General features: G+C 43.7%; 1 protein-coding gene and 1 pseudogene across 3 annotated transcripts in view; one reads left to right on the top strand and one right to left on the bottom strand.

The window, feature by feature from the left end:
- The window catches only part of SNX1 (sorting nexin 1), a 45,262-nt gene that overhangs the window by 22,524 nt on the left and 1,385 nt on the right, over positions 1-21,353 (bottom strand). The window contains exons 1-2 of one of the 2 annotated variants that reach the window (XM_089310543.1): positions 8,707-8,742; positions 3,776-3,887 (exon numbers count right to left, since the gene is read on the bottom strand). In XM_089310543.1, coding sequence (XP_089166669.1) covers positions 3,776-3,887; positions 8,707-8,724 — 130 coding nt within the window. In that variant the 5' untranslated portion in view covers positions 8,725-8,742. Of the gene's footprint in view, positions 1-3,775; positions 3,888-8,706; positions 8,743-21,353 lie in introns of those variants that run through there. The other variant, XM_002718154.6, reaches the window with a different exon arrangement.
- LOC149123148 (RNA helicase aquarius pseudogene) lies at positions 11,606-14,302 on the top strand (annotated as a pseudogene). Its single transcript, XR_016218246.1, has one exon. The product of XR_016218246.1 is annotated as an RNA helicase aquarius pseudogene (transcript).

The raw sequence follows: 21,353 nt of genomic DNA, 5'->3' as shown, positions 1-21,353 counted from the left end.
GACTATCCAAGTAGGGAAAAGAAGACATACATAATGTATGAAAGTCTTTCTAACCAAAGTAGTTTAGAAAGAAAGCACTTTAAACTTGGAGCAATGGAGCTAGAAGTTCTAAAGCTAAGTTCAATTTTCTTCCTTTCCGTAAAGAAAAAAAGTATCTATTTGGATTTGGCCTCAGTAGGTATTTAAATTTAGTCTTAGGAAATTCAATGAAAGCTGTTTCTTTTTTTCTATATTTTCATTTGGAGCTGAAAGAAGACCAGAGATGGGACCTGTAATAATCAAGTCCTAGCTCAATGTTCTACACATTGAAGGTGCTGACAAGGCTGCCCCAAGCTGTTAGAAATGGAATCTAATCACCACCAGGAAACGTAGAGAACTGGTGATACAATCTGACCCTGGTGTGGGGGTATAAAGCAAAAGAAGCAGCATTAATAATCAATACGTTAGGTTACTATGAGCCTGAAACAAGCAAGGAGCTAAAGTATGTACAGGATATTCCCATCCTACAGGTCTCACAAAAATAGTTATAAATCCATATGGAAATGAAACAGGAGGTACTACTCATTTAAAACCTTTTGCAGGGCTTTTGTGGTATAGCAGGTTAAGCCTCCACTTGTACCACTAGCATCCCATGTGGTTGCCAGTTCGAGACCTGGCTGCTCTATTTCCAATCCAGCTCTCAGCTAATGAGCCTGGGAAAGCAGCAGAAGATGGCCCAAGTGTTTGGGTCCCCTGCAACCACATGGGAGACCTGGAAGAAGCTCTGGGCTCCTGGCTTCAGCCTGGCCCAGCCCCAGCCATTGTGGCCATTTGGGGAATGAATCAGCGGATGGATGGAAGATCTCTCTTTGTCTGTCTGTCTGTCTCTCTCTCTCGCCTCCTGTCTCTGTAACTCTGCCTTTCAAATAAATAAAAAATAAATCTTTAAAAAAAATTTGCTTATTAGAGTGCTACTGAAAGCCTTTTGAAGGTCTGTGCATTTTTTCTTTTCTTTTTTTTTTTTTTGACAGGCAGAGTTAGACAGTGAGAGTGAGAGTGAGAGAGAGAGAGAGAGAGAGAAAGGTCTTCCTTTTTCCGTTGGTTCACCCCTCAATGGCTGCTGCGGCCGGTGCACCACGCTGATCCAAAGCCAGGAGCCAGGTGCTTCTCCTGGTCTCCCATGGGGTGCAGGGCCCAAGTACTTGGGCCATCCTCCACTGCACTCCCGGGCCACAGCAGAGAGCTGGCCTGGAAGAGGGAAAACCGGGACAGAATCCGGCGCCCCGACCGGGACTAGAACCCGGTGTGCCTGCGCTGCAGGCGGAGGATTAGCCTATTGAGCCACGGTGCCGGCCGCTTTGTATTTCTTAAAAATATTCATTTGAAAGGCAGACTGACAGAGAGCAAGTGAGAGAGAGATGGAGGGAGAGGAAGGGCAAGGGCGGGGGGTGGGAATCTTTGATTTGCTATTTCACTTCCCAAATGGCCACAATGGCTAGTGCTAGGCCAGGCAGAAGCCAGATGCCTAGAATTCCATTTGGGTCTTCCACATGGGTGGCAAGGGCCCAAGTAATTGGACCATTATCCACTGTCTTCTCAGGAACACTAGCAGAAAACTAGATCAGAAGCAGACTACCTGGGACTCGAACTGGCACTCTGACATGGCATGCTGGTGTCACAAGTAGTAGCTTAAACCACAGCACCAACGCTGGTCCATGCGCATTTTATACTGTTATTCATCTGCCAAAACTTACATTAAAAACATGCTTTTTCTTTGAATAACTGATAAGAGTAACGGAAAAGTCTGTGGAGCTGGCATCCCATGTGGGCACTGATGCTAGTAACAGCTGCTCACTTCCAATCCAGCTCCCTGCTAAAGCACCTGGGTAGCAGCAGAGGATGACTGAAGCGCCTGGTCCCTGTACCCATGTGGGAGACCTGGAAGTAGCTCCTGGCTATTGGCTTCAGACTGGCCCAGCTCCGGCCCTTGAGGCCATTTGGGGAGTGAACCAACAGATGGAAGACTTCTCTCTGTCTCTCTTTCTGAATTCTGCCTCTCAAATAAATAAATCTTTAAAAATAAAAGAACGTGGTTCTAAAAATGGAGCCATCTTTTCAAAATTTGGACTTGAAACCTTTGATTTGGTCTTCAATCTCCATTCTCTTATGGAGTTTCAACTTGATCCCAAGTGGAACAAATCTGAGAGTGGGGTAATTTTTTATTTCATTTTATCTGAGAGAGAGATCTTCTATCTGCTGGTTCATTTTCCAAATGCTCACAAGACAAAGCTATGCCAGCCTAGAATTCCATCTGCTATGTGGGTGGCAGGTACTCAACTACTTGGGCCATCATTTGCTGCTGCCCACAATGTATATTAGCAGGAAGATGGACTAGAAGCAGAGTAGCCTGCACTCTGATATGGAATGTGGGCATCCCAAGTGGAGGCTTAGCCACTGCACTACCTGCTTGCTTTTTAATCCCAATATTTAGACACTTGTCATAGCCAACCACTAACACCAGATTTTGGTGATTTCTCTTTTCAGTTTTCTTCTTCCTTTTCCTAGTTCTATCACCTTATATTCAGTCTTTGCCATTTCCTTCTTGAAGTCATTTGTGACTGCCATCTAAAAAAGTCTCCACTTTTAATTGTCCACTGCAATTTATTTAATAAAAGAATTTCACTAGGTCAATCTTCCTAAAATATTACTTTGTCCTGTCATGTTCCTTATGCAAAACTGCCAGTGGTTCTAAATTAGCATTAGGATGAAAAGTCAGACTCTAATTTTTGATGCCCAAAGTCTTCCCAGACCTATTCTCAAACTAAATTCCCAGTTTTCTATTCTGTTGCTTCTCTAAGAATGTCTTGCCTTGGCCCACAAGTTTATCAACTATCTCTCAAACACATTTTATGTGTCTGTCCAACCGTTTGGACCCATTTTCCTTTCCTTCTATATAAATCCTGCTTCTTTCAGGAAGTCTTCCAGTAGCACCACAGACCAGAGTTTTTCAGTGTTAACATTACTGACACTTTGGGCTGAACACTTCTTTTCTGAGGGTCTGTCTTGTGTATTCAGTGTGTTAAATAGCATCCATAGCCTCTATATACCACAAACAGCAGCACTTCCAGCTGTGACACCCAAAAATGTCTCCAACCATTGCCAGGTGTCTGTTAGGGGAGAGGAACCATCCCCTATTGAGAACAGGGCAGCTGCCTGAACAAAGAATGATCCAGTGACAAATGGTAGTAGGGCAGAAGTTGAGAAACCCTGCTCTATACTAGTGCTTTTCAAATTGTAGGTTGTGGCTTGCTGGGGGATTGAGAAATGAATTCAGTGCATTTCAAAGAGCATTAAAAAGGGGGAAATAATAGAACATTTCAGATTTTATTAGAAGTAATAAGGGCAAATCACTTAAAACCTTTCCGTTTTGCACATATTTTGGATTATGACACTTCTTACTATCAGTCTTGGTCATAAAAGTCTAAAGCCACTGCCTTAGCGCATCCTCCTGTGAGCTCCTGGGACAGTATTTCTTTCATTCCTCTGACCACGTTTCTATTATTGACAGAGTCTGTTCACCTCACATAACTGTCTGCTTATGTCTGACTTCCTAAACCTCTAAGAATCTGGACAGCAGAGCCTGGATTTCACATGTTTTGGAATTCTCCACAATAGTCTCTTACATAAAGGTATCTTCCCCAAACCTTTTTCTTTCTTTTTTGTTTTTGACTTTTACTCAGAAACTTAACAAAGCCATTTAAAAGATTCTTAGTATAAATTCTGAGTCCACACTTGCCTGCAAAGAGATCCTGTGGTTCTTGGTCTTGTTCCTCATGGATCCCATTTTCTTTGGAGCCGTTGTTGATGGGAAGAATGGATGTGATTCTCTTTGGAGAATGGGGCTTATTCTGGAAACAATGAGACATATTGAATAAAGCAGTACCATTAAAACCAAACCCAACTTGCCTAGACAGTAACTTTGAATAGATACCTCAGCCACTCCTGCAGGTGTTTAGGGAAAAACAGGATTGTTAGTTCAATACGCAGCCAATCATTATTAGTAATGTAAGTGCTGCTCTAGTGATCACAGAGCTAACACAAGCACACACATTTTAGGGTTAATGTCTAACACCACAACCTTGCTGAAATGCCCTTCCCCAAAGCACGCGATATCAATGTGGGTATGTGTACACCCAGATAATTTTCAAAAGAACCTGTCCAAACCATTTCTCCTTTTCAGCTGATGACCTTTATCTTTCAAATGCTGATGGGGCACATCCTAGTGACACCACACTGGAGTCCAGAATCCAAGGTCTGACCCTGGTTTACGTTGTGGCATTGGCTAAACTGTCGACTGAAGCCTTGTAGTATAGATATTACCAACCCACATGACACTGGGTTAGTACATAACACTTTAATGCTGTTTCTAAATATAACGTATCTTTTCATTGTGAACTCAGACACAAATTTCAACTGCACCCTGTGTCAGGCTAGGAGAACAAAGAACAGTCATGCTTAGCCTAGTGAGCACATGGTGTAAATACAGTCAGTCCGTGGCCTTTACTAAAAGCTCAGTGATCAGCCACCAGCAAGGCTGGGGTGGGTCCCCAGACCGGTACCAGAATGAACAAAGCCAGATTGTGCAGAACATGAAGAGAAGGCTGGGAATTTGGCTTCAAAAGCCTTTGTGTAAATTGCAGGGTTTTGAAGTCAGACCCTAAGGCCAAATCAGTTAAAAGACCTGATTTAAGAAAGCTTTTATGAAACATTTCCTTAACAAATCTGAGGGAGTTTGTTCCCCAGAGAAGACCTTTTCTGACTCAATACAACAAAAGAAATGACAGATCCATTTGGGTACTCTCAATTTGTCATGCAAAACAGCTATATCCCAATATTGGGTTCATCAGCATGAAAGACACTCTTACCAATACTTAGAAAAGGGCTTGCTTCAAAAATTATATGGAGGCCGGCGTTGTGATATAGTGGGTGCAGGTTTGAGTTTCAGTTGCTCTACTTCTGATCCAGCTCCCTGCTAATGCACCTGGGAAAGTAGCAGAAGATGGCCCAAGTACATGGGTCCCTGCACCCACATAGAAGACCAAGAAGTCCCTGGCTCCTGGCTTCGGTCTGGCCCATCCCTGGCCATTGCAGCATTTGGGGAGTGAAAGAGCAGATGGATGATCTCTTGCTCTCTGTCTCTGTCAGTATGTTTTTCACGTAGATGAAAATAAAGAAATAAATAATTAAGTTACTCTTGTTGCAAAATAATTTTGAATTCTCTGCATAGTTTTTTTTTTTTTTTTAAGATTTATTTATTTGAAAGGCAGAGAGAGAGAGAGAGAGAGGGATGGACAGACAGACAGGTCTTCCATCTGCTGATTCACTTCCCAAATGGCCTCAATGGCTGGAGCTGGGCTGATCTGAAGCCAGGAGCCAGGAGTTTCTTCTGGGTCTCCCATGTGGGTGCAGTGGCCCAAGGACTTGGGCCATCTTCTACTGCTTTCCCAGGCCATAGCAGAGAGCTAGATCGGAAGTGAGGCAGCCGGGACTTGAACGGCACCCATATGAGATGCTGGCACTGCAGGCAGCGGCTTTTATCTGCTAAGCAACAGTGCCGGCCTCTGTGATATCCATCTTTTTTTTTTGACAGGCAGAGTAGACAGTGAGAAAGAGAGACACAGAGAGAAAGGTCTTCCTTTTCCATTGGTTCACCCCCCAATGGCCGCCGCGGCTGGTGCACCACGCTGATCCGAAGCCAGGAGCCAGGTACTTCTCCTGGTCTCCCATGGGGTGCAGGGCCCAAGTACTTGGGCCATCCTCCACTGCACTCCCTGGCCACAGCAGAGAGCTGGACTGGAAGAGGAGCAACAGGGACAGAATCCAGCGCCCCGACCAGGACTAGAACCTGGTGTGCCAGCGCCACAGGCGGAGGATTAGCCAAGTGAGCTGTGGCGCCGGCCTGTGATAGCCATCTTAACATTTGCTTATTCAGAGGGAATAGCTTCTTAAGCAAAATTATTGGACATAAAATTTGCAAAGACTGTTAAGCTGCCTTCCAGAAAGACCACAAATTTATACACCTTCTAGCACTGTATGAGGGTGTATAACCACAGCAATAGTAACCATTCTTAAAAAAAGAAGTGACTGGCCAGCGCCGTGGCTCAGTAGGCTAATCCTCCGCCTGCGGCGCCAGCACAACGGGTTCTAGTCCAGGTCGGGGCGCCGGATTCTGTCCCGGTTTTCCCTCTTCCAGGCCAGCTCTCTGCTGTGGCCAGGGAGTGCAGTGGAGGATGGCTCAAGTCCTTGGGCCCTGTACCCCATGGGAGACCAGGAAAAGCACCTGGATCCTGGCTCCTGCCATCGGATCAGCGCAGTGCGCCGGCCGCAGTGCACCGGCCGCGGCGGCCATTGGAGGGTGAACCAACGGCAAAGGAAGACCTTTCTCTCTGTCTCTCTCTCTCTTTCTCTCACTGTCCACTCTGCCTGTCCAAAAAAAAAAAAAAAAAAAAAAAAAATTAAAAAAAAATTAAAAAAAAAAGTGACTAGGTTGACTGGGAAAAATCTGTTTCAGCAAGTTTACTGAACATCTGAACCTCTGTGATTTGTTCTGACGTGCTTCGCTATTTCCTATGCTAAGTTAGCACTACCTAGTTAAGTGCGCACTCTTCTTAGTGTGTTAATCCTATCTCTGGCATATTGTACAGCACCCCTCCCAGCTTCGTCTTTCTTCATATTTGTTTTATTTTTGTCCTTAACAAACTTACTTTTAGTTGATCTGGATTGGCCTTGGACAAACTAAGCTTCTTTCTTTTGGTTGAACAATCCCCAGCACACAGCTGGCCACTGAGACATATGAATATTGTCAATTTTTACTTAAAATCAGATAAAAAAAAAACACCACTGAGCAGAAGTACTTTTAAAGACAGAATAAATGGACTCATACTCATGGCATCCCATATTCACACAGGGATGTTAACAGAAAACAAGTCTCCCATGAAACTATAGTCAAACAATAGCTTGTCATCAAGACACATATCCTGAGCATTAAAAGAGCACACTGCATATGCTATGTCTAAAGTTAAAAGGCTAATTTTAAACGGTATTAGGTATAATTCATATTAGAAAGCTAACTTTGGATCAACAACTAAAATTTTAGAATTAACTTATTTTGGGGGAAGAAAAAGACACTTTGATTACACTAAACCTTGCTTTATAATATCTATTTTATTGTATTAAAGATTTACTGGGACCGGCACTGTGGCGCAGTGGGTTAAAGCTGCGGCCTGCAGTGCCAGTATCCCATATGGGCGCCAGTTCATGTCCTGGCTGCTCTGCTTCCGATCCAGCTCTCTGCTATGGCCTGGGAAAGCAGTGGAGGATGGCCCAAGTCCTTGGGTCCCTCTACCCGTGTGGGAGACCCGAAGGAAGCTCCTGGCTCCTGGCTTTGGATCAGCTCAACTCTGCCCATTGTGGTCATTTGGGGAGTGAACAAGTGGACGGAAGACCTCTTGCTCTTTCTCTCTGGCTCTACCTCTCTCTCTAACTCTTTCAAATAAATAAAATAAATCTTAAAAAATTTACTTATGCATTTGAAAGGCAAATTAGCAGAGGGGATGGGAGAGGGAAAGATATCTTGCATTTGCTGGTTCTCTCCCCAAATGCCTGTACCAGCTAAGGCTGAGCCAGCAGAAGTCTGGAGCCAGGAACTCCGTAGAGGTCACCCACATGGGTGGCAGGGACTCAAGTATTCAGGCCATCTTCTGTTGTAGTAGCCTTCTTGGGTGTATCAGCACGAAACTGGATTGGAAGTGGAGCAGCTGAGGATTCCAGTGCTCTGGTATGGGATGCACTGTTGCAGGCAGCAGCTTAACCCGCTGAGCCCAATAATCTATATTTTTAAAAACTTCTTAGTTGTCAGGAAGTCCCATAACTATCCATTTGTTTGAAAGGGGCTAAATTTCCAAGCAACAGATAAAAGACTTTTTTTTGTGGTAAAAACACTGTGGTGTAGAAGATAAGGTAAAAAGAAGTGCTCTGCCTACTTCCCTTACTCTTTTTATATAACAAAAGCAATTATTCATTTATTCTTTTAGCTGACAGAAGCCTAGCAAGGGTGTCCAATACTTGCCTCCCTCTTCTGGCTGTTAGCTAGCAGGTGGTTCCACCGATAAGCCCGTTTAACAGCTCAAGTGCTTCTGTTTATCATATCATACAAACACTAATCCACAGAGAGGTACTCGGAAGCAAGAGAGCACCTTTGTTAAGAGCAAACGGGTATTTCTTGACAATTACCAGCCTCAAACTACAAGGCTCAGTGAAGGACAGATGAGGGCTTGCTGCTGCTATGAGCTGACACAGCCATTTGGTACTGAAAAGTACCACTGGGATTCCAGTTAACTTCCCCTTGGGTTAACCAGCTGTGATTCTTCTTGTGTTGCTTAACTGCTCTTGGCTCCATTTAGAATCTGTGCATTATATTCAAGGGACCGCAAAAGGGTAGGTATTGTTAGAGTTCTCCATTGTAGTTAGAGGTCAAATTCAAATTAAATGCTAAGGGAATACTGCTTCTAAAGGACAAGAGTACTCATTTTTTTAGGGAAAACCAGTATACTTTAATAAGTAGTGTGATCACAATAACAGTAACAAGGCAAAGACAACTAGGAATAAGTCAACCCCAAACGCTATCCCCAGATGATAAAGGGCAGCCATGCAGTCTTTAAAGATTACCCTGGTGGGCCTCGGCATGAGGCTGCTCTTTTTCCACTTTTCTATGGAGAAAGGAGCAAAGTGAGACAGTGCATTAGTTTTCCACTGCTGCTAAAACAGTCACAAGTTGAACAGTTTAAATAACTGCACATTTATTATCTTCTGTCCCTACAGAAGTCCAACACAATCTGTTTCCTTCCTGGCTTTTGAGTTATTCCTTGACTCATCATGGCCTCTTCCTCCACCTCAAAGCCAGCACCATCCCATCTCTGTGTGTCTTTCTTCCAGTCATTTCCATAATCTTTCTTACATTTTTAAGGATCCTGGCAATGATACTGGCTTCATTTAGATAATCCAGGATAATGTCCCTATCTTAAGGCCAGCTGATGAGTGATCTTAATGCCCCTTTGCCACATAACCTAATATATCCCTTAGTTCTGGGATTAAGACATGAACATTGTTGAGGAGAAGCGGGGAGCATTATTCTGCCTACCACAGGCAGAGACTCCTCTATCAGCACTGTTTCAAAAATGATCCGGAGGCACTGCAAGCACCTGTGCTTAGGAGAGTGGACATTCAGGAATACAGGACATCTTACTCTAAACTGAGTGAATAACTGATTAATATATTCCAGCATTCTCTCCTCTCATAGCTTAACAAGTCAAACTAGATGTTTTTATCTCAGGATCCATGAGCCACAGAATCCAGGCAATGGTCCATATACTCAGATGGGAATAAAATTACAATTCTATTGTCACAAACTTTTTTAAAAAAAAAGATGTATTTATTTATCTATTTGAAAGGCAGAGCAATAGCGAGAGGAAGGGTGGGAAGGAAACAGAGACAGAGACAGAGAGAGCAAGAAAGCTGTCTTCCATCCACTGGTTCACTCTCCAAATGGCTGCAATAGCCAAGGCTAGACCAGGGTGAAGTCAGAGCCAGGAACTCCACCCATGTCTCTCACACGGGTGGCAGAGGCTCAGCTACTTGGGTCATCTTCCTCCAGGTCCTAGATCTTATTACTTAAAGTTTTAAAAACATGGTATAAATATAAAATTGTTTTAGTGTGGTGATAAATGTATTGCAACATAATTAGTTTCCCATGTAATCTTATGTATTATTAAACATTGCTCTCAGACTGGGTCCATGCAAAAAGCTGAAGAACTTCTGGGCTGGAAAGTAGAGGGACTAATGAAAATGGAGGAGGGGGCTGGAAGGTGAGGAAAATGTGCCTGAAGCTGACCACTGAGTGAGTTAAGGCAAACCATGAGCAGGCCATTAGAGACCTCATACTAAAAGGGCATACCAGAGTGACCAAAATTCAGCTACATTCTACTGAATCCCCTGGTGTTATTTCTGTTGGTTTGAGACTCAAACTAACAGAACTTAGAGGGGCCCAGAAAATTGCAGAGGGGCCAGAGTATTAATAAGTAGATTATATTCTAAATTGAAAAAGTAAACCCAGTTCAAAACTGCTCTGAAAGCAGAATGAAGCCCCAGCTGTCCATTTGACTAAGCAAAAGAACAAGCCAGAAAAAGTTGAGCAACAGGCTTTTCCTGGAGATGAGACACTTATGGCTACTTGCTCCAGCAATTACCAACTACCCATGATTTATTTATGCCACAAGTTACTTAAGAATGCTGAGGAGCTCGGAGGGCCAAGGGAGAGAAATTACATTGTTCTGTTTTCTCTCTTCCTTCCCAACATAACCAACTGCAAATGCCTGGACATCTGAGTAAGCAAAGAGGCACTGACTCCTCACAGAAACCAGAAGTCCAAATGTAATCTTTGCTTTTTCTCTCACAGTTCCAAATTCTAATTTTTTAAAAAGATTTTATTTATCTATTTGAGAGGTAGAGTTACAGAGAAAGAGAGAAAGGTCTTCCATCTGCTGGTTAACTCCCCAAATGGCCACAATAGCCAGAGCTGGGCCTATGCAAAGCCAGATGCGCACGCAGGTAAATGGGCCCAAGCATTTGGGCCATCTTCCACTGCTTTCTCAGGCCATAGCAGAGAGCTGGATTGGAAGTGGAGCAGCTGGGACATGAACTGGCATCCATGTGGGATGCTGGAGCCGCAAGTGGAGGCTTAACCTACTATGCCACAGCACTGCCCCCCTCCCCCAAATTCTAATTTTAAATACACTTTAAGTTGGGCTCTTATTAATCATCTTTAAAAATCTTCTCCCCAGGGCTGGCATTGTGGCACAATGGGTTAAGCTGCCACCTGTGGCACCAGCATCCCATATTGGAGTGTTCAAGTCTTGGCTGTTCCACCTCCTTTCCTGCTGCCTGCTAATGAACCTGGGAAAGCAGCAGAAGACGGCCCAGGCACTTGGGTCCTGCCACTCGTGTGGGAGATCAGCATGGAATTCTAGGCTCTGGGCTTCAACCTGCCCCAGCCCTGGCTGTTGCAGCCATTTTGGGGAGTAAATCAGCAGATGGCATATCTCTCTCCCTTTCTATCACTCTGCCTTTCAAGTAAGTAAATAAATCTTCAAAGAAAGCCTTTCCCTTCCTTTAAAAGTGCTTTATAACCATGTTTAGTTACATTTCCCCCATAATTCTTTTTTTAAAAAGATTTTATTTATTTGAGAGGTACAGTTACAGACAGAGGGAGAGAGAGAAAGGTCTTCCATCTGCTAGTTCACTCCCCAAATGGCCACAATAGTCGGAGCTGTGCTGATCTGAAGCCAGGAGCTTCTTCCAGGTCTCCCACGTGGGTGCAGAGGCCCAAGAACTTGCGCCATCTTCTTCTGCTTTCCCAGGCCATAGCAGAGAGCTGGATAGGAAGAGCAGCAGCCAGGACTAGAACCAGTGCCCATATGGGATGCTGGTGCCACAGGTGGAAGATTAACCTACTGTACCGCAGTGCCAGCCCCCCATAATTATTTTTTTAAGATTACTTATTTATTTGAAAGGCAGAGTTACAGAGAAGGAGGCAGAGACAGAGAAATCTTCCATTTGCTGGTTCACTCCCCCAAATGGCTGCAATGGCCACAGCTAGGCCAGACTGGAGCCAGGAGCCTCTTGTGGGTCTCCCACATGGGTGCAGGGGCCCAAGAATTTGGACCATCTTCTGTTACTTTCCCAGGCACATTAGCAGGGAGCTGGATTGGAAGTAGAGTGGCTGTGTCTCCAACTGGCACCCATATGGGATACTGGTATTGCAGGAGGTAGCTTAACCCACTATGATACCACAATGCTGGCCCCTTCCTCTATAATTCTAATAGGTTAACTTCTAGAATTCAATGATAAATAAATCAATGAGTCAGTCTATGGACTTCAGCAAAAACTAAATGTGTTAGAAGTAAGACCTGTTTACTATTTGAGCAGCACACTAAAACAAGTCTTTGGATATAATCCTTGCCACTGGCCCTTACAAGCTTTTATTTATTCAAAAGGCAGAGTGACAGAGTGGGAGAGACAGAGAGACAGACAGAGAGAGATCTTCTATCTGCTGGATGAGTCCCTAAATGCCTACATCAGATAGGGGTGGGCCAAGCAGAAACTTGGAGCTGAGAACTCCAAGTTTCAGATATGGCTGGCAGGAATCCAAGTACTTGGGCCATCAAGTACTGCTAATGCCCTGTGATCAGAAGGCTGGATCAGAAGTGGAGTAGCTGGGACTCTAAGTGGTATTCCAATCTGAGATGTGGGCATCCCAAGCAGTGGCTTACCTGCTGCATTACAATGTCTGCTCCACCACTGACATGTTCAAGAAAAATCTTATCAGAAAGTGAAATTTCAACTTTTTACTTTTAAAAAATTTGTTTATTTGATGTCTCGTTGGGAAGAGTATATTAGCAAAGTGAAAAATAAAGGTAGTACTTCACCAGATGTTACAGAAGTCTCTACTTTCTTCCCGTTTCATGAATACTTTGCAAATGCCCCTCAACCAATTTTTAAAGGCAGATCTTATGAAGAAGACATGGAAATTGCTGAAGGATGTTTCAGGCATATTAAGAAAATCTTTACTCAACTTGAGGAATTCAGAGCCTCTGAACTGCTTCGTAGTGGATTGGACAGATCTAAGTATCTTTTGGTGAAAGAAGCCAAAATCATTGCTATGACCTGTACTCATGCTGCCTTAAAACGACATGACTTGGTCAAGTTAGGTTTCAAGTATGACAATATCTTAATGGAAGAGGCTGCCCAGATTCTAGAGATAGAGACGTTCATACCTCTTCTCCTACAGAATCCTCAGGATGGTTTTAGCCGGCTAAAACGGTGGATTATGATTGGTGATCATCACCAGTTACCTCCAGTCATTAAAAATATGGCCTTTCAGAAGTATTCAAACATGGAACAGTCACTCTTCACTCGTTTTGTCCGGGTTGGAGTTCCTACTGTGGACCTTGATGCTCAAGGGAGAGCCAGGGCAAGCTTATGCAACCTCTACAACTGGCGGTACAAGAATCTGGGAAACTTACCCCATGTGCAGCTCTTGCCGGAGTTCAGTACAGCAAATGCTGGCTTACTGTATGACTTCCAGCTTATTAATGTTGAAGATTTTCAGGGAGTGGGAGAGTCTGAACCTAATCCTTATTTTTATCAGAATCTTGGAGAGGCAGAATATGTGGTAGCACTTTTTATGTACATGTGCTTACTTGGATACCCTGCCGACAAGATCAGTATTCTAACGACATACAATGGGCAAAAGCATCTTATTCGTGACATTATAAATAGACGATGTGGGAATAATCCATTGATTGGGAGACCAAATAAGGTGACTACTGTTGATAGATTTCAAGGTCAGCAGAATGATTATATTCTTCTGTCTCTAGTACGAACTAGGGCAGTGGGTCATCTGAGGGATGTCCGTCGCTTAGTGGTGGCCATGTCTAGAGCCAGACTTGGACTTTATATCTTTGCCAGAGTATCTCTCTTCCAAAACTGTTTTGAACTAACACCAGCTTTCAGCCAGCTCACGGCCCGCCCACTGCATTTACATATAATTCCAACGGAACCTTTCCCAACCACTAGAAAGAATGGAGAAAGACCATCTCATGAAGTACAGATAATAAAGAACATGCCCCAGATGGCAAACTTTGTATACAACATGTACATGCATTTAATACAGACTACACATCATTATCATCAGACTTTCTTACAGCTACCACCTGCCATGGTTGAAGAAAGTGAAGAAATTCCAAATCAAGAAACAGAATTGGATACAGAAGAAGAGGGCTTGCCTGCTCAGACTGACACCACATCTAGTCCCACAGATGCCAGCGCCGGTCAAGAACCCCCAGCTTCTCAGACTGACACTACCCCCATTCAGCCGGAGAGCGTCCTGAGTCAGACAGCAGACAGCTGCGACCCTGAAGCTGCCCACGCTCTAACTGAGGCCACTGCTACTGTCACAGGACCTGTGGCTGCACCAGCAGAGACCAGCAACCCTCGAGATGCTCCATCTGCCACAGCAGAGACCAAGTAGCCTTGCTTAGGGAGGACGTTTCATTTGTAAAGTTAAGTTTTGTATTTGACGTTTGTTTCTGCCGTTTTAATGGCACTGATTAATGTTTAGTCCTTACTTTTGTTAACTGATTTCAGGGTCTTAAGTATATAAAATGTATGTATGAGGATGGAAGGGTTTCAAAAACTTCAAGGAAAATGAAATTAAAAGATAATGTGAATTTAAAAAAAAAAAAAAAAATTTGTTTATTTGAAAGGTAGACAGACAGAGACAGAGGGATTTCTCATTTGCTGGTTCAATCCCAAAATGCCTGAAATAGCTGGGGCTGGGCCAGGTTGAAGCCAGGAAGTCAATCTAGGTCTCTTATGTGGGTGACAGGAACCCAACAACTTGAGCCATCACTTGCTGCCTCCCAGGGTACACATTAGCAGGAAGTTGGCTGGGAAGTGCAGCTTCAAATTGAACCTGGGGACTCCCAAGTGGTAACTTAAAACTGGCACACCAAATGTCCAACAACTGCCTCTGAAATTTCAACTTCTGATCTTTTGACCAGATTTAAACAACTGATGTGATGTTAGTTCCAAAACCAAATATGAAGCAATCTGCCCATAGAAAATACTACACCCTAGAGAGAAACTTACTTGTAACTACTTACTAATATTAATTGTGGATAAATAAACAAACTAAGCAAAATCTCTGCCAATTTGTAGATTCACTTTCTGGTCTCATTAAGACCAGAGGAAGGCTACCTAGTCTCAAGGAATTTATTATGGACAGGTTACAGCTCTGGAAACAATGACCATGCATGTATAACAGAACAGAAAACTATTATAGTTAAACTATTAATCGCCTTTTGGTTTTAAATAAAACCACAAAATTCTGTACATATTCACAGAAGTTATTCTTCAAGCATTCAAAAGGAAATAAACTGGTTTTAAAAAGAGCTGAGGTAGGGGCTGGCACTGTGATGTAGCAGGTTAAGCTGCCACCTGCGATGCTGGCATCCCCAATGGGTGTGGGTTTGATTCTCAGCTGTTCCACTTTGATCCAGCTCCCCGCTAACATGCCTGGGAAAACAGCTGAAGATGGCCCAAATTCTTGGGCCCCTGAATCCATGTGGGAGACTTGGATTAAGTTCCTGGCCCCTGGCTTCAGCCCTGGCTCAGCCCTGGCCATTATGGCCATCTCGGGAATGAGCCAGTGGATGGAAGATATCTCTCTCTCTGTGTCTCTCTCAATCTCTCTCTCTCCCTTTCTCTCTGTAACTCTGCCTTTCAAATGAGTAAACCTTCAAAAAAAAAAAAAGAAAAAAAAAAAAGAGCTGAGGTAGGATATGTGACATAGCAGGTAAAGCCGCAGCCTGCAACGCTGCCATCCCATATGGGTGCCAGTTAATCTCCTAGTTGCTCCACTTCCCATCCAGCTCCCTGCCAATGACTTGGGAAAAACAGAAGATGGCCCAAGTGTTTGGGCTCCTGCTACCCACCCACGTCTGAGACCCAGGGTTCCTGGCTTTGGCCTGGCCCAGCGCTGGCTGTGGCAGTCATCTGGGGAGTGAACCAGCAGAAGAAAAATCTCTCTCTCTGAAACTCTTCCAAAATAAATAAACAAATCTTAAAAAAAAGTTAAAACTGGAACTACCACATGACCCAGCAATCCCACTACTGATATACACCCTAAAGAGCTGGAAGCAGACTGAAGAGATATCCGCACAACATGTTCACAGCAGCTCTCTTCGCAACAGCTAAGAGGCAGAAGTGACCCAAGTGTCCACTGGCAGATGAATGGATTAAAAATGGTGTACATATGACTGCTATTCAGCCTTAAAAACAGGAATGCAGTACTAATACATGCAACAACATGGATAACCTTGAGGACATCACATGTACTGAGTGAAAACAGCATGTCACAAAAAGGCAAATACTGCATGATTCCACTTACATGAAATAGCTAAAGTAGTTCAATCCATAAAAAGGGAAAGTCAAAATGGTGATTACTAGGGGAGAGGTGGGGGGAAGGGAAGTTGTCACTTAATGTGTATAAGGTTTCAGATTTACATGATGAAAAAGCTCTAAAGGTCTGTTTCACAACAATGTAAAAAAAAAAAAAGATTTATTTATTTGAACAGCAGAGTGAGAGAGAGAGAAAGGTATCTCCTTTCTGCTTGACCACTCCCTACATCAGGCCAAACCAAGAATCTAGAACTCCATCCAGGTCTCCTATGTGAGTGCAGGGGCCCAAGCACTTGGGTCATCATCTGCTACTTTCCCTGATGCATTAGCAGAGAGTTGCATCACATGTGGGGCAGCCGGGACTCAAACCAGCACTCACAGGCAGCAGCTTAACTCTGAGCCACAATGCTAGCCCCATTTAAATATACTTAACACCATGAACAGTACACTTAAAGAGAATTAGTAAACTTTTTACTTTTAAAAATTATTTTTTAGGGCCTGTGTGGTGGTATGGCAGGTTAATGCAGCTGCCTACGATGCCAACATTCCATATAGGTGCCATTTTGCTCTACTTTCAATCTAGCTCCCTGCTAATGGCCTGGGAAAAGCAGTGGAAGGTAGCCCAGTTGTCTGGGCCCCCTGTCACCCAAGTGGGAGACCCAGATTAAGCTCCTGACTCTGACCTGGTCTGATGCTAGCCATTGCGGCTATCTAGGGAATGAATCAGTGGATAGAAGATAGATCTCTGACTTTCAAAATAAATAAATAAAACTTAAAAAAATTTTGATTGTACATATTTGTGAGGTATACTATTAAAAATCAAAACATATTCAATGGGTGATAATCTAATCATCTTAGCATTTCACCTCCTAAAATGCCAAAAAAAATTTGACTTAAGTGTGTTTTCACCATAATTTAAAAAAAAAGTTTATTTCTTTTCCCCAGAATGATTAGATTTAGATCTAGAGCCGGATTCTATAAAGACATGTCCTCTGTGTCTAAATGCTAACATGTGACTTTAAAAATACATACCTTTTATCACGTTTTTTTAAAAAAGTTTTATTTATTTATTTGGAAGGCAGAGTGATAGAGAGAGAGAAAGGCAGACAGAGAGAAAGTGGTAACTTCCATCGGCTGATTCACTCACCAAATGCGCAGGGCTGGGCCAGGCAGACATCAGGAGTCCGAAACTCCATTCAGGTCTCCCAGGTGGGTAGCAGAGACTCAAGTACATGGGCCATTATTTGCTGCCAGCATTAGCAGGAAGCTGGACAGGAAGCAGAGTAGCTGGGACTCGAACCAGTGCCCCATATGGGATGTGGGCACCCCAAGCAGAGGCTTAACCCACTGTGCCATGACGCCTGCCAAACTAATACAGAACTTATATTTACATTAACTCTCTGCAGACTGTAAAACAACTGTCCATTAGGAGCCAGCTGCTATCCAAGCCTTTTAAATACCAATAAAAGTAAGTTATACTGCCCATTAAAGACCAATAAACATAAGTAAATGGTTCTTTAGTAGTCAAGGACAAACAATTTAACATATAACTTTTCCAGTCCTCTGCTATTTCTTCTTTATTCTATCTCATTTTCCTCATCCTTTTTTTTTTTTTTTAAGTTTCTTATTTGAAAGTCAGAGAGAGACAGGGAGACACAGAGACAGATCTTCCGCTCACTGATTCACTCCCTAGATGGCCACCAATGGACGTGGCTGGGCTAGGCTGGAGCCAGGAGCCAGAAGCTTCACCTGGGTTTTCCACTTGGGTGGCAGGGACCCAAATTCTTGAGCCATCTTCCACTCCTTTTCCCAGGCCAGAATCAGGGAGCTGGATCAGAAGTGGAGCAGCCAGGACATGAACTGGAGCTAACATCACAGGTAGCAACTTTACCCCACCCCACTATATCACAATGCCGGGCCCCTCTTCACTCTTTTTCTACTCACTAGTTTTTTTTTTTAAGATTTATTTATTTGAAAGAGTTACATAGAGAAGGAGAGACAGAGAGAGAGAAGTCTTCCATCCGCTGGTTCACTTCCTAATTGGCAGCAATGGCTGGAGCCGTGTCAATCCGAAGCCAAGAGCTTCTTCTGTGTCTCCCAAGTGGGTGCAGGGGCCCAAGCACTTGGGCCATCTTCTACTGCCCTCCCAGGTCATAGCAGAGAGCTGGATCAGAAGTGGAGCAGCTGGGACTCGAACCAGCGCCCATTTGGGATGCCGGCACTGCAGGCGGTGGCTTTACCCACTATGCCACAGTACCGGCCCCACTCACTAGAGGGTTTCAATTCAAGAACAAGAGTAATGGGAACAAATTGTAATTCGCCTAATATATCATCAAAAGAAGAAGTTGCCAGATTTGGCCAAAATCTGAACTGAGGAAATCATTTATGTTCCCCTCCTTCCCCTCAGCAAAAGAAGAGCCACCACAGTCCCTCCATTAATTTAGAGGGCAAATCTAACTGTGGTCCTGGCATGTTGCTAAAGAGGGATGGGCATCAGAGAACTGCAAAGGCAAATAAAATCATTTGCTTCAAGTCTAATCATTTGAGTTTAGAAGTTCACAAGATCAGTGAAGTCACATGAGGTATAAAAATATGCATACCATTTATTGTGTTTTGAAAATGGTGATTTTAAGAATTGGGAAAGCCAGAAGAATGGCTTCAATTCAGTCTCTCATTTTATTAAGGAGAAAAAGAATCCCATCCTAGAACTAAGAAAGTTGTAACATTTCTGGATTCAATTCGATGTCAAAGATTCAGAATAAGAGTTTTATACTTTTTTATTTATAGGCCCACAAAGTAAGAGGCAGAAAGGTCTTAAGCATTACGAATTAGATCTTCCACCAGCTAGTTTTGTCTTAACCGACTTCAGGGGCTGGCATTGTGGTGCAGTGGTTTAAGTCGCCGCAGGTTGGAGTCCCTGCTGTACCACTTTCAATCGGGCTCCCTGCAAATGTGCACGGGAAAGTAATGGAAGATAGCCCAAGTGTTTGGGCCCCCGCACCCACATGGGAGACCCGGATGAAACTCCTAGCTCATGGCTTCAGCCTGGCCCAGCCCTGGCTGTTGTGGCCATTTGGGGAGTGAACCAGCAGATGAGAAGATCTCTCCCCACCCCACCCCCATTAACTCTGGCTTTCAAATAAATAAAATAAATCTTCAAAAAAAAGTGACTTCCGATTTGTTTTAATAATTCTTTTAATTCTAATCTCTTCCATTCAACTAACTGGTTTATAAATTCTGCAATGTATATATCACAGGCTGTTCTTGTGATTATAAATCAGATCACATTTTTACTTATTAACAAAGCCTTTGGGCTGGAAAAGAGAGCAGATGGGATGATTAAGAACAGCAGCTGTTGTACATCAATGTCCAGGAAACTGCATGCATACTGTAAATTAGTTTTAGATTTTACATGCTTCAGCTGCCCAATTCTTCAGTGCCCCCTCTTCGCCTCCAACCAGCAACAAAATAGAACATGAAGATTAACTGAAATTATTACCATGCTACTGAAATCATTAAGGGCCCACTTTGATGGCTTTTAGCTAACCAAATCAATTTTATTACTAGTTTTGATAAATCCCATTATCCACTTTTTTGGGTGAATTAACTCTTCTAATCCATTATTAGATTTTGTGGGCTTTTTGATTCTTAGAATAATTACAGTTTACAAAACGCTCATCAACAAATACAGCTCAAGCCACCAAAACAGCAAGCACTCTGTAAGTGTTTCTCACATGGAAGGAATTGTCCTAAGTGCGCCACAAGTATTCTGACTGAGTATTCTGTGGCCCTGGGTGCCCCACCCCCCTTGCCGCGGATGGTCAAGTCCTTGCCTAATGTTTGTGCGGAACTTGAGCACATCCTCTCGTGTGCCTCAAGCCGTCCCTAGATTACTTCTACTATATAATGCAATGTAATCGCCAAGTGGCAGTTACTGTCTGGGGAATGATGACAAGGAAACAAAGCCTGTACATATTCACTGCAGACACAAGTTTTCTTTCTATTTCTTACCCATGGTGCACTGAATCTACAGAGGCAGAACCAATGGATACAGAAGGCCAACTGTGCTATCATTATTTACATTTTACAGTGGAGGTGACTACTTTGTCTAAGGTCAAGCTAGTGAGCAGAGCCTACATTTATTTACTCTTTTTTTTTTTTTTTTTGACAGGCAGAGTTAGACAGTGAGAGAGTGAGAGTGAGAGAGAGAGAGAGAGAGAGAGAGAGAGAGAAAGGTCTTCCTTCTGTTGGTTCACTCCCACAAATGGCCGCTACGGCCGACACGCTGTGCCAATCTGAAGCCAGGAGCCAGGTGCTTCCTCCTGGTCTCCCATGTGGTGCAGGGCCCAAGTACTTGGGCCATCCTCCACTGCCTTCCCAGGCCACAGCAGAGAGCTGGACTGGAAGAGGAGCAACAGGGACAGAACCGGCGCCCCAACCGGGACTTGAACCCGGGGTGCCGGTGCCTCAGGCAGAGGATTAGCCTAGTGAGCAGCTGCGCCGGCCCATTTACTTACTCTTAATTTGAGAATCAGAGCTCCCATATGCTGGTTCACTCCCCCAATGCTAAGCTGGACTCTGGGAACTCAAGCCAAGTTTCCCACATGGGTGGCAGGAACCCAATGACTTGAGCCATCACTGCTGCTTCCCGGGGTCTGCATTAGCAAGAAGCTGGAGGGAGGAGCCAGAAGTGGGTACGGAACCCAGGCACTCTGACATGGAATGTGGCATCTTAAGCATAAGGCTAAATGCCCACCCAGAGCCTAGATTTTAATCAGACTTTAAAGCTCATAATTTAATCTTCAATGTCGTTCCTTAAAATACAAGCTGCTGCAATCCCTCAATGTCTCCAGCTCACACCTCAAGCATTTATTGAAATACAGTTTGTATCTAATGGCTGATTAACGACAGGCACAGTTTCACAGTGAGGAATCTTGGAGGTCTTAGCTTCCTGAAGATGAGTATCAGGGCAGACAGTTCAAAAACTAGCTTACAGGTGGCACTTGAGTTCCTTAATAATTCAGTTTTCCTAGATCACATGTAAATACAAATAATTGTGCTTTCGGTGGTAAAAAGTCATTTCGACTCCCCTTCCTTGAGTTCCCTGAAAATTAGACAAAGGATTTTCACAATCTTACAACAGAGAGGTTTCACACCTCCATGAAGTAACCTAGAGGGATGCAAACATCACTGGACCCCCGGACTTTAGAGAACTCTAGAAAACCACTCTCAGCCCCTTTTTGGAAAACAACAACATTTGCCTATGTCACCTCAGGGCCTGAGTTTCTATTTCAGAC

This window comes from Oryctolagus cuniculus, chromosome 12, assembly GCF_051225735.1.
Source record: "Oryctolagus cuniculus isolate XC-2025 breed Fujian yellow rabbit chromosome 12, ASM5122573v1, whole genome shotgun sequence".
Classification (NCBI taxonomy): Eukaryota; Metazoa; Chordata; class Mammalia; order Lagomorpha; family Leporidae; genus Oryctolagus; species Oryctolagus cuniculus.
The sequence above is the reverse complement of the archived record's forward strand: the minus strand, read 5'-3'. Positions and strand labels throughout refer to the sequence as shown.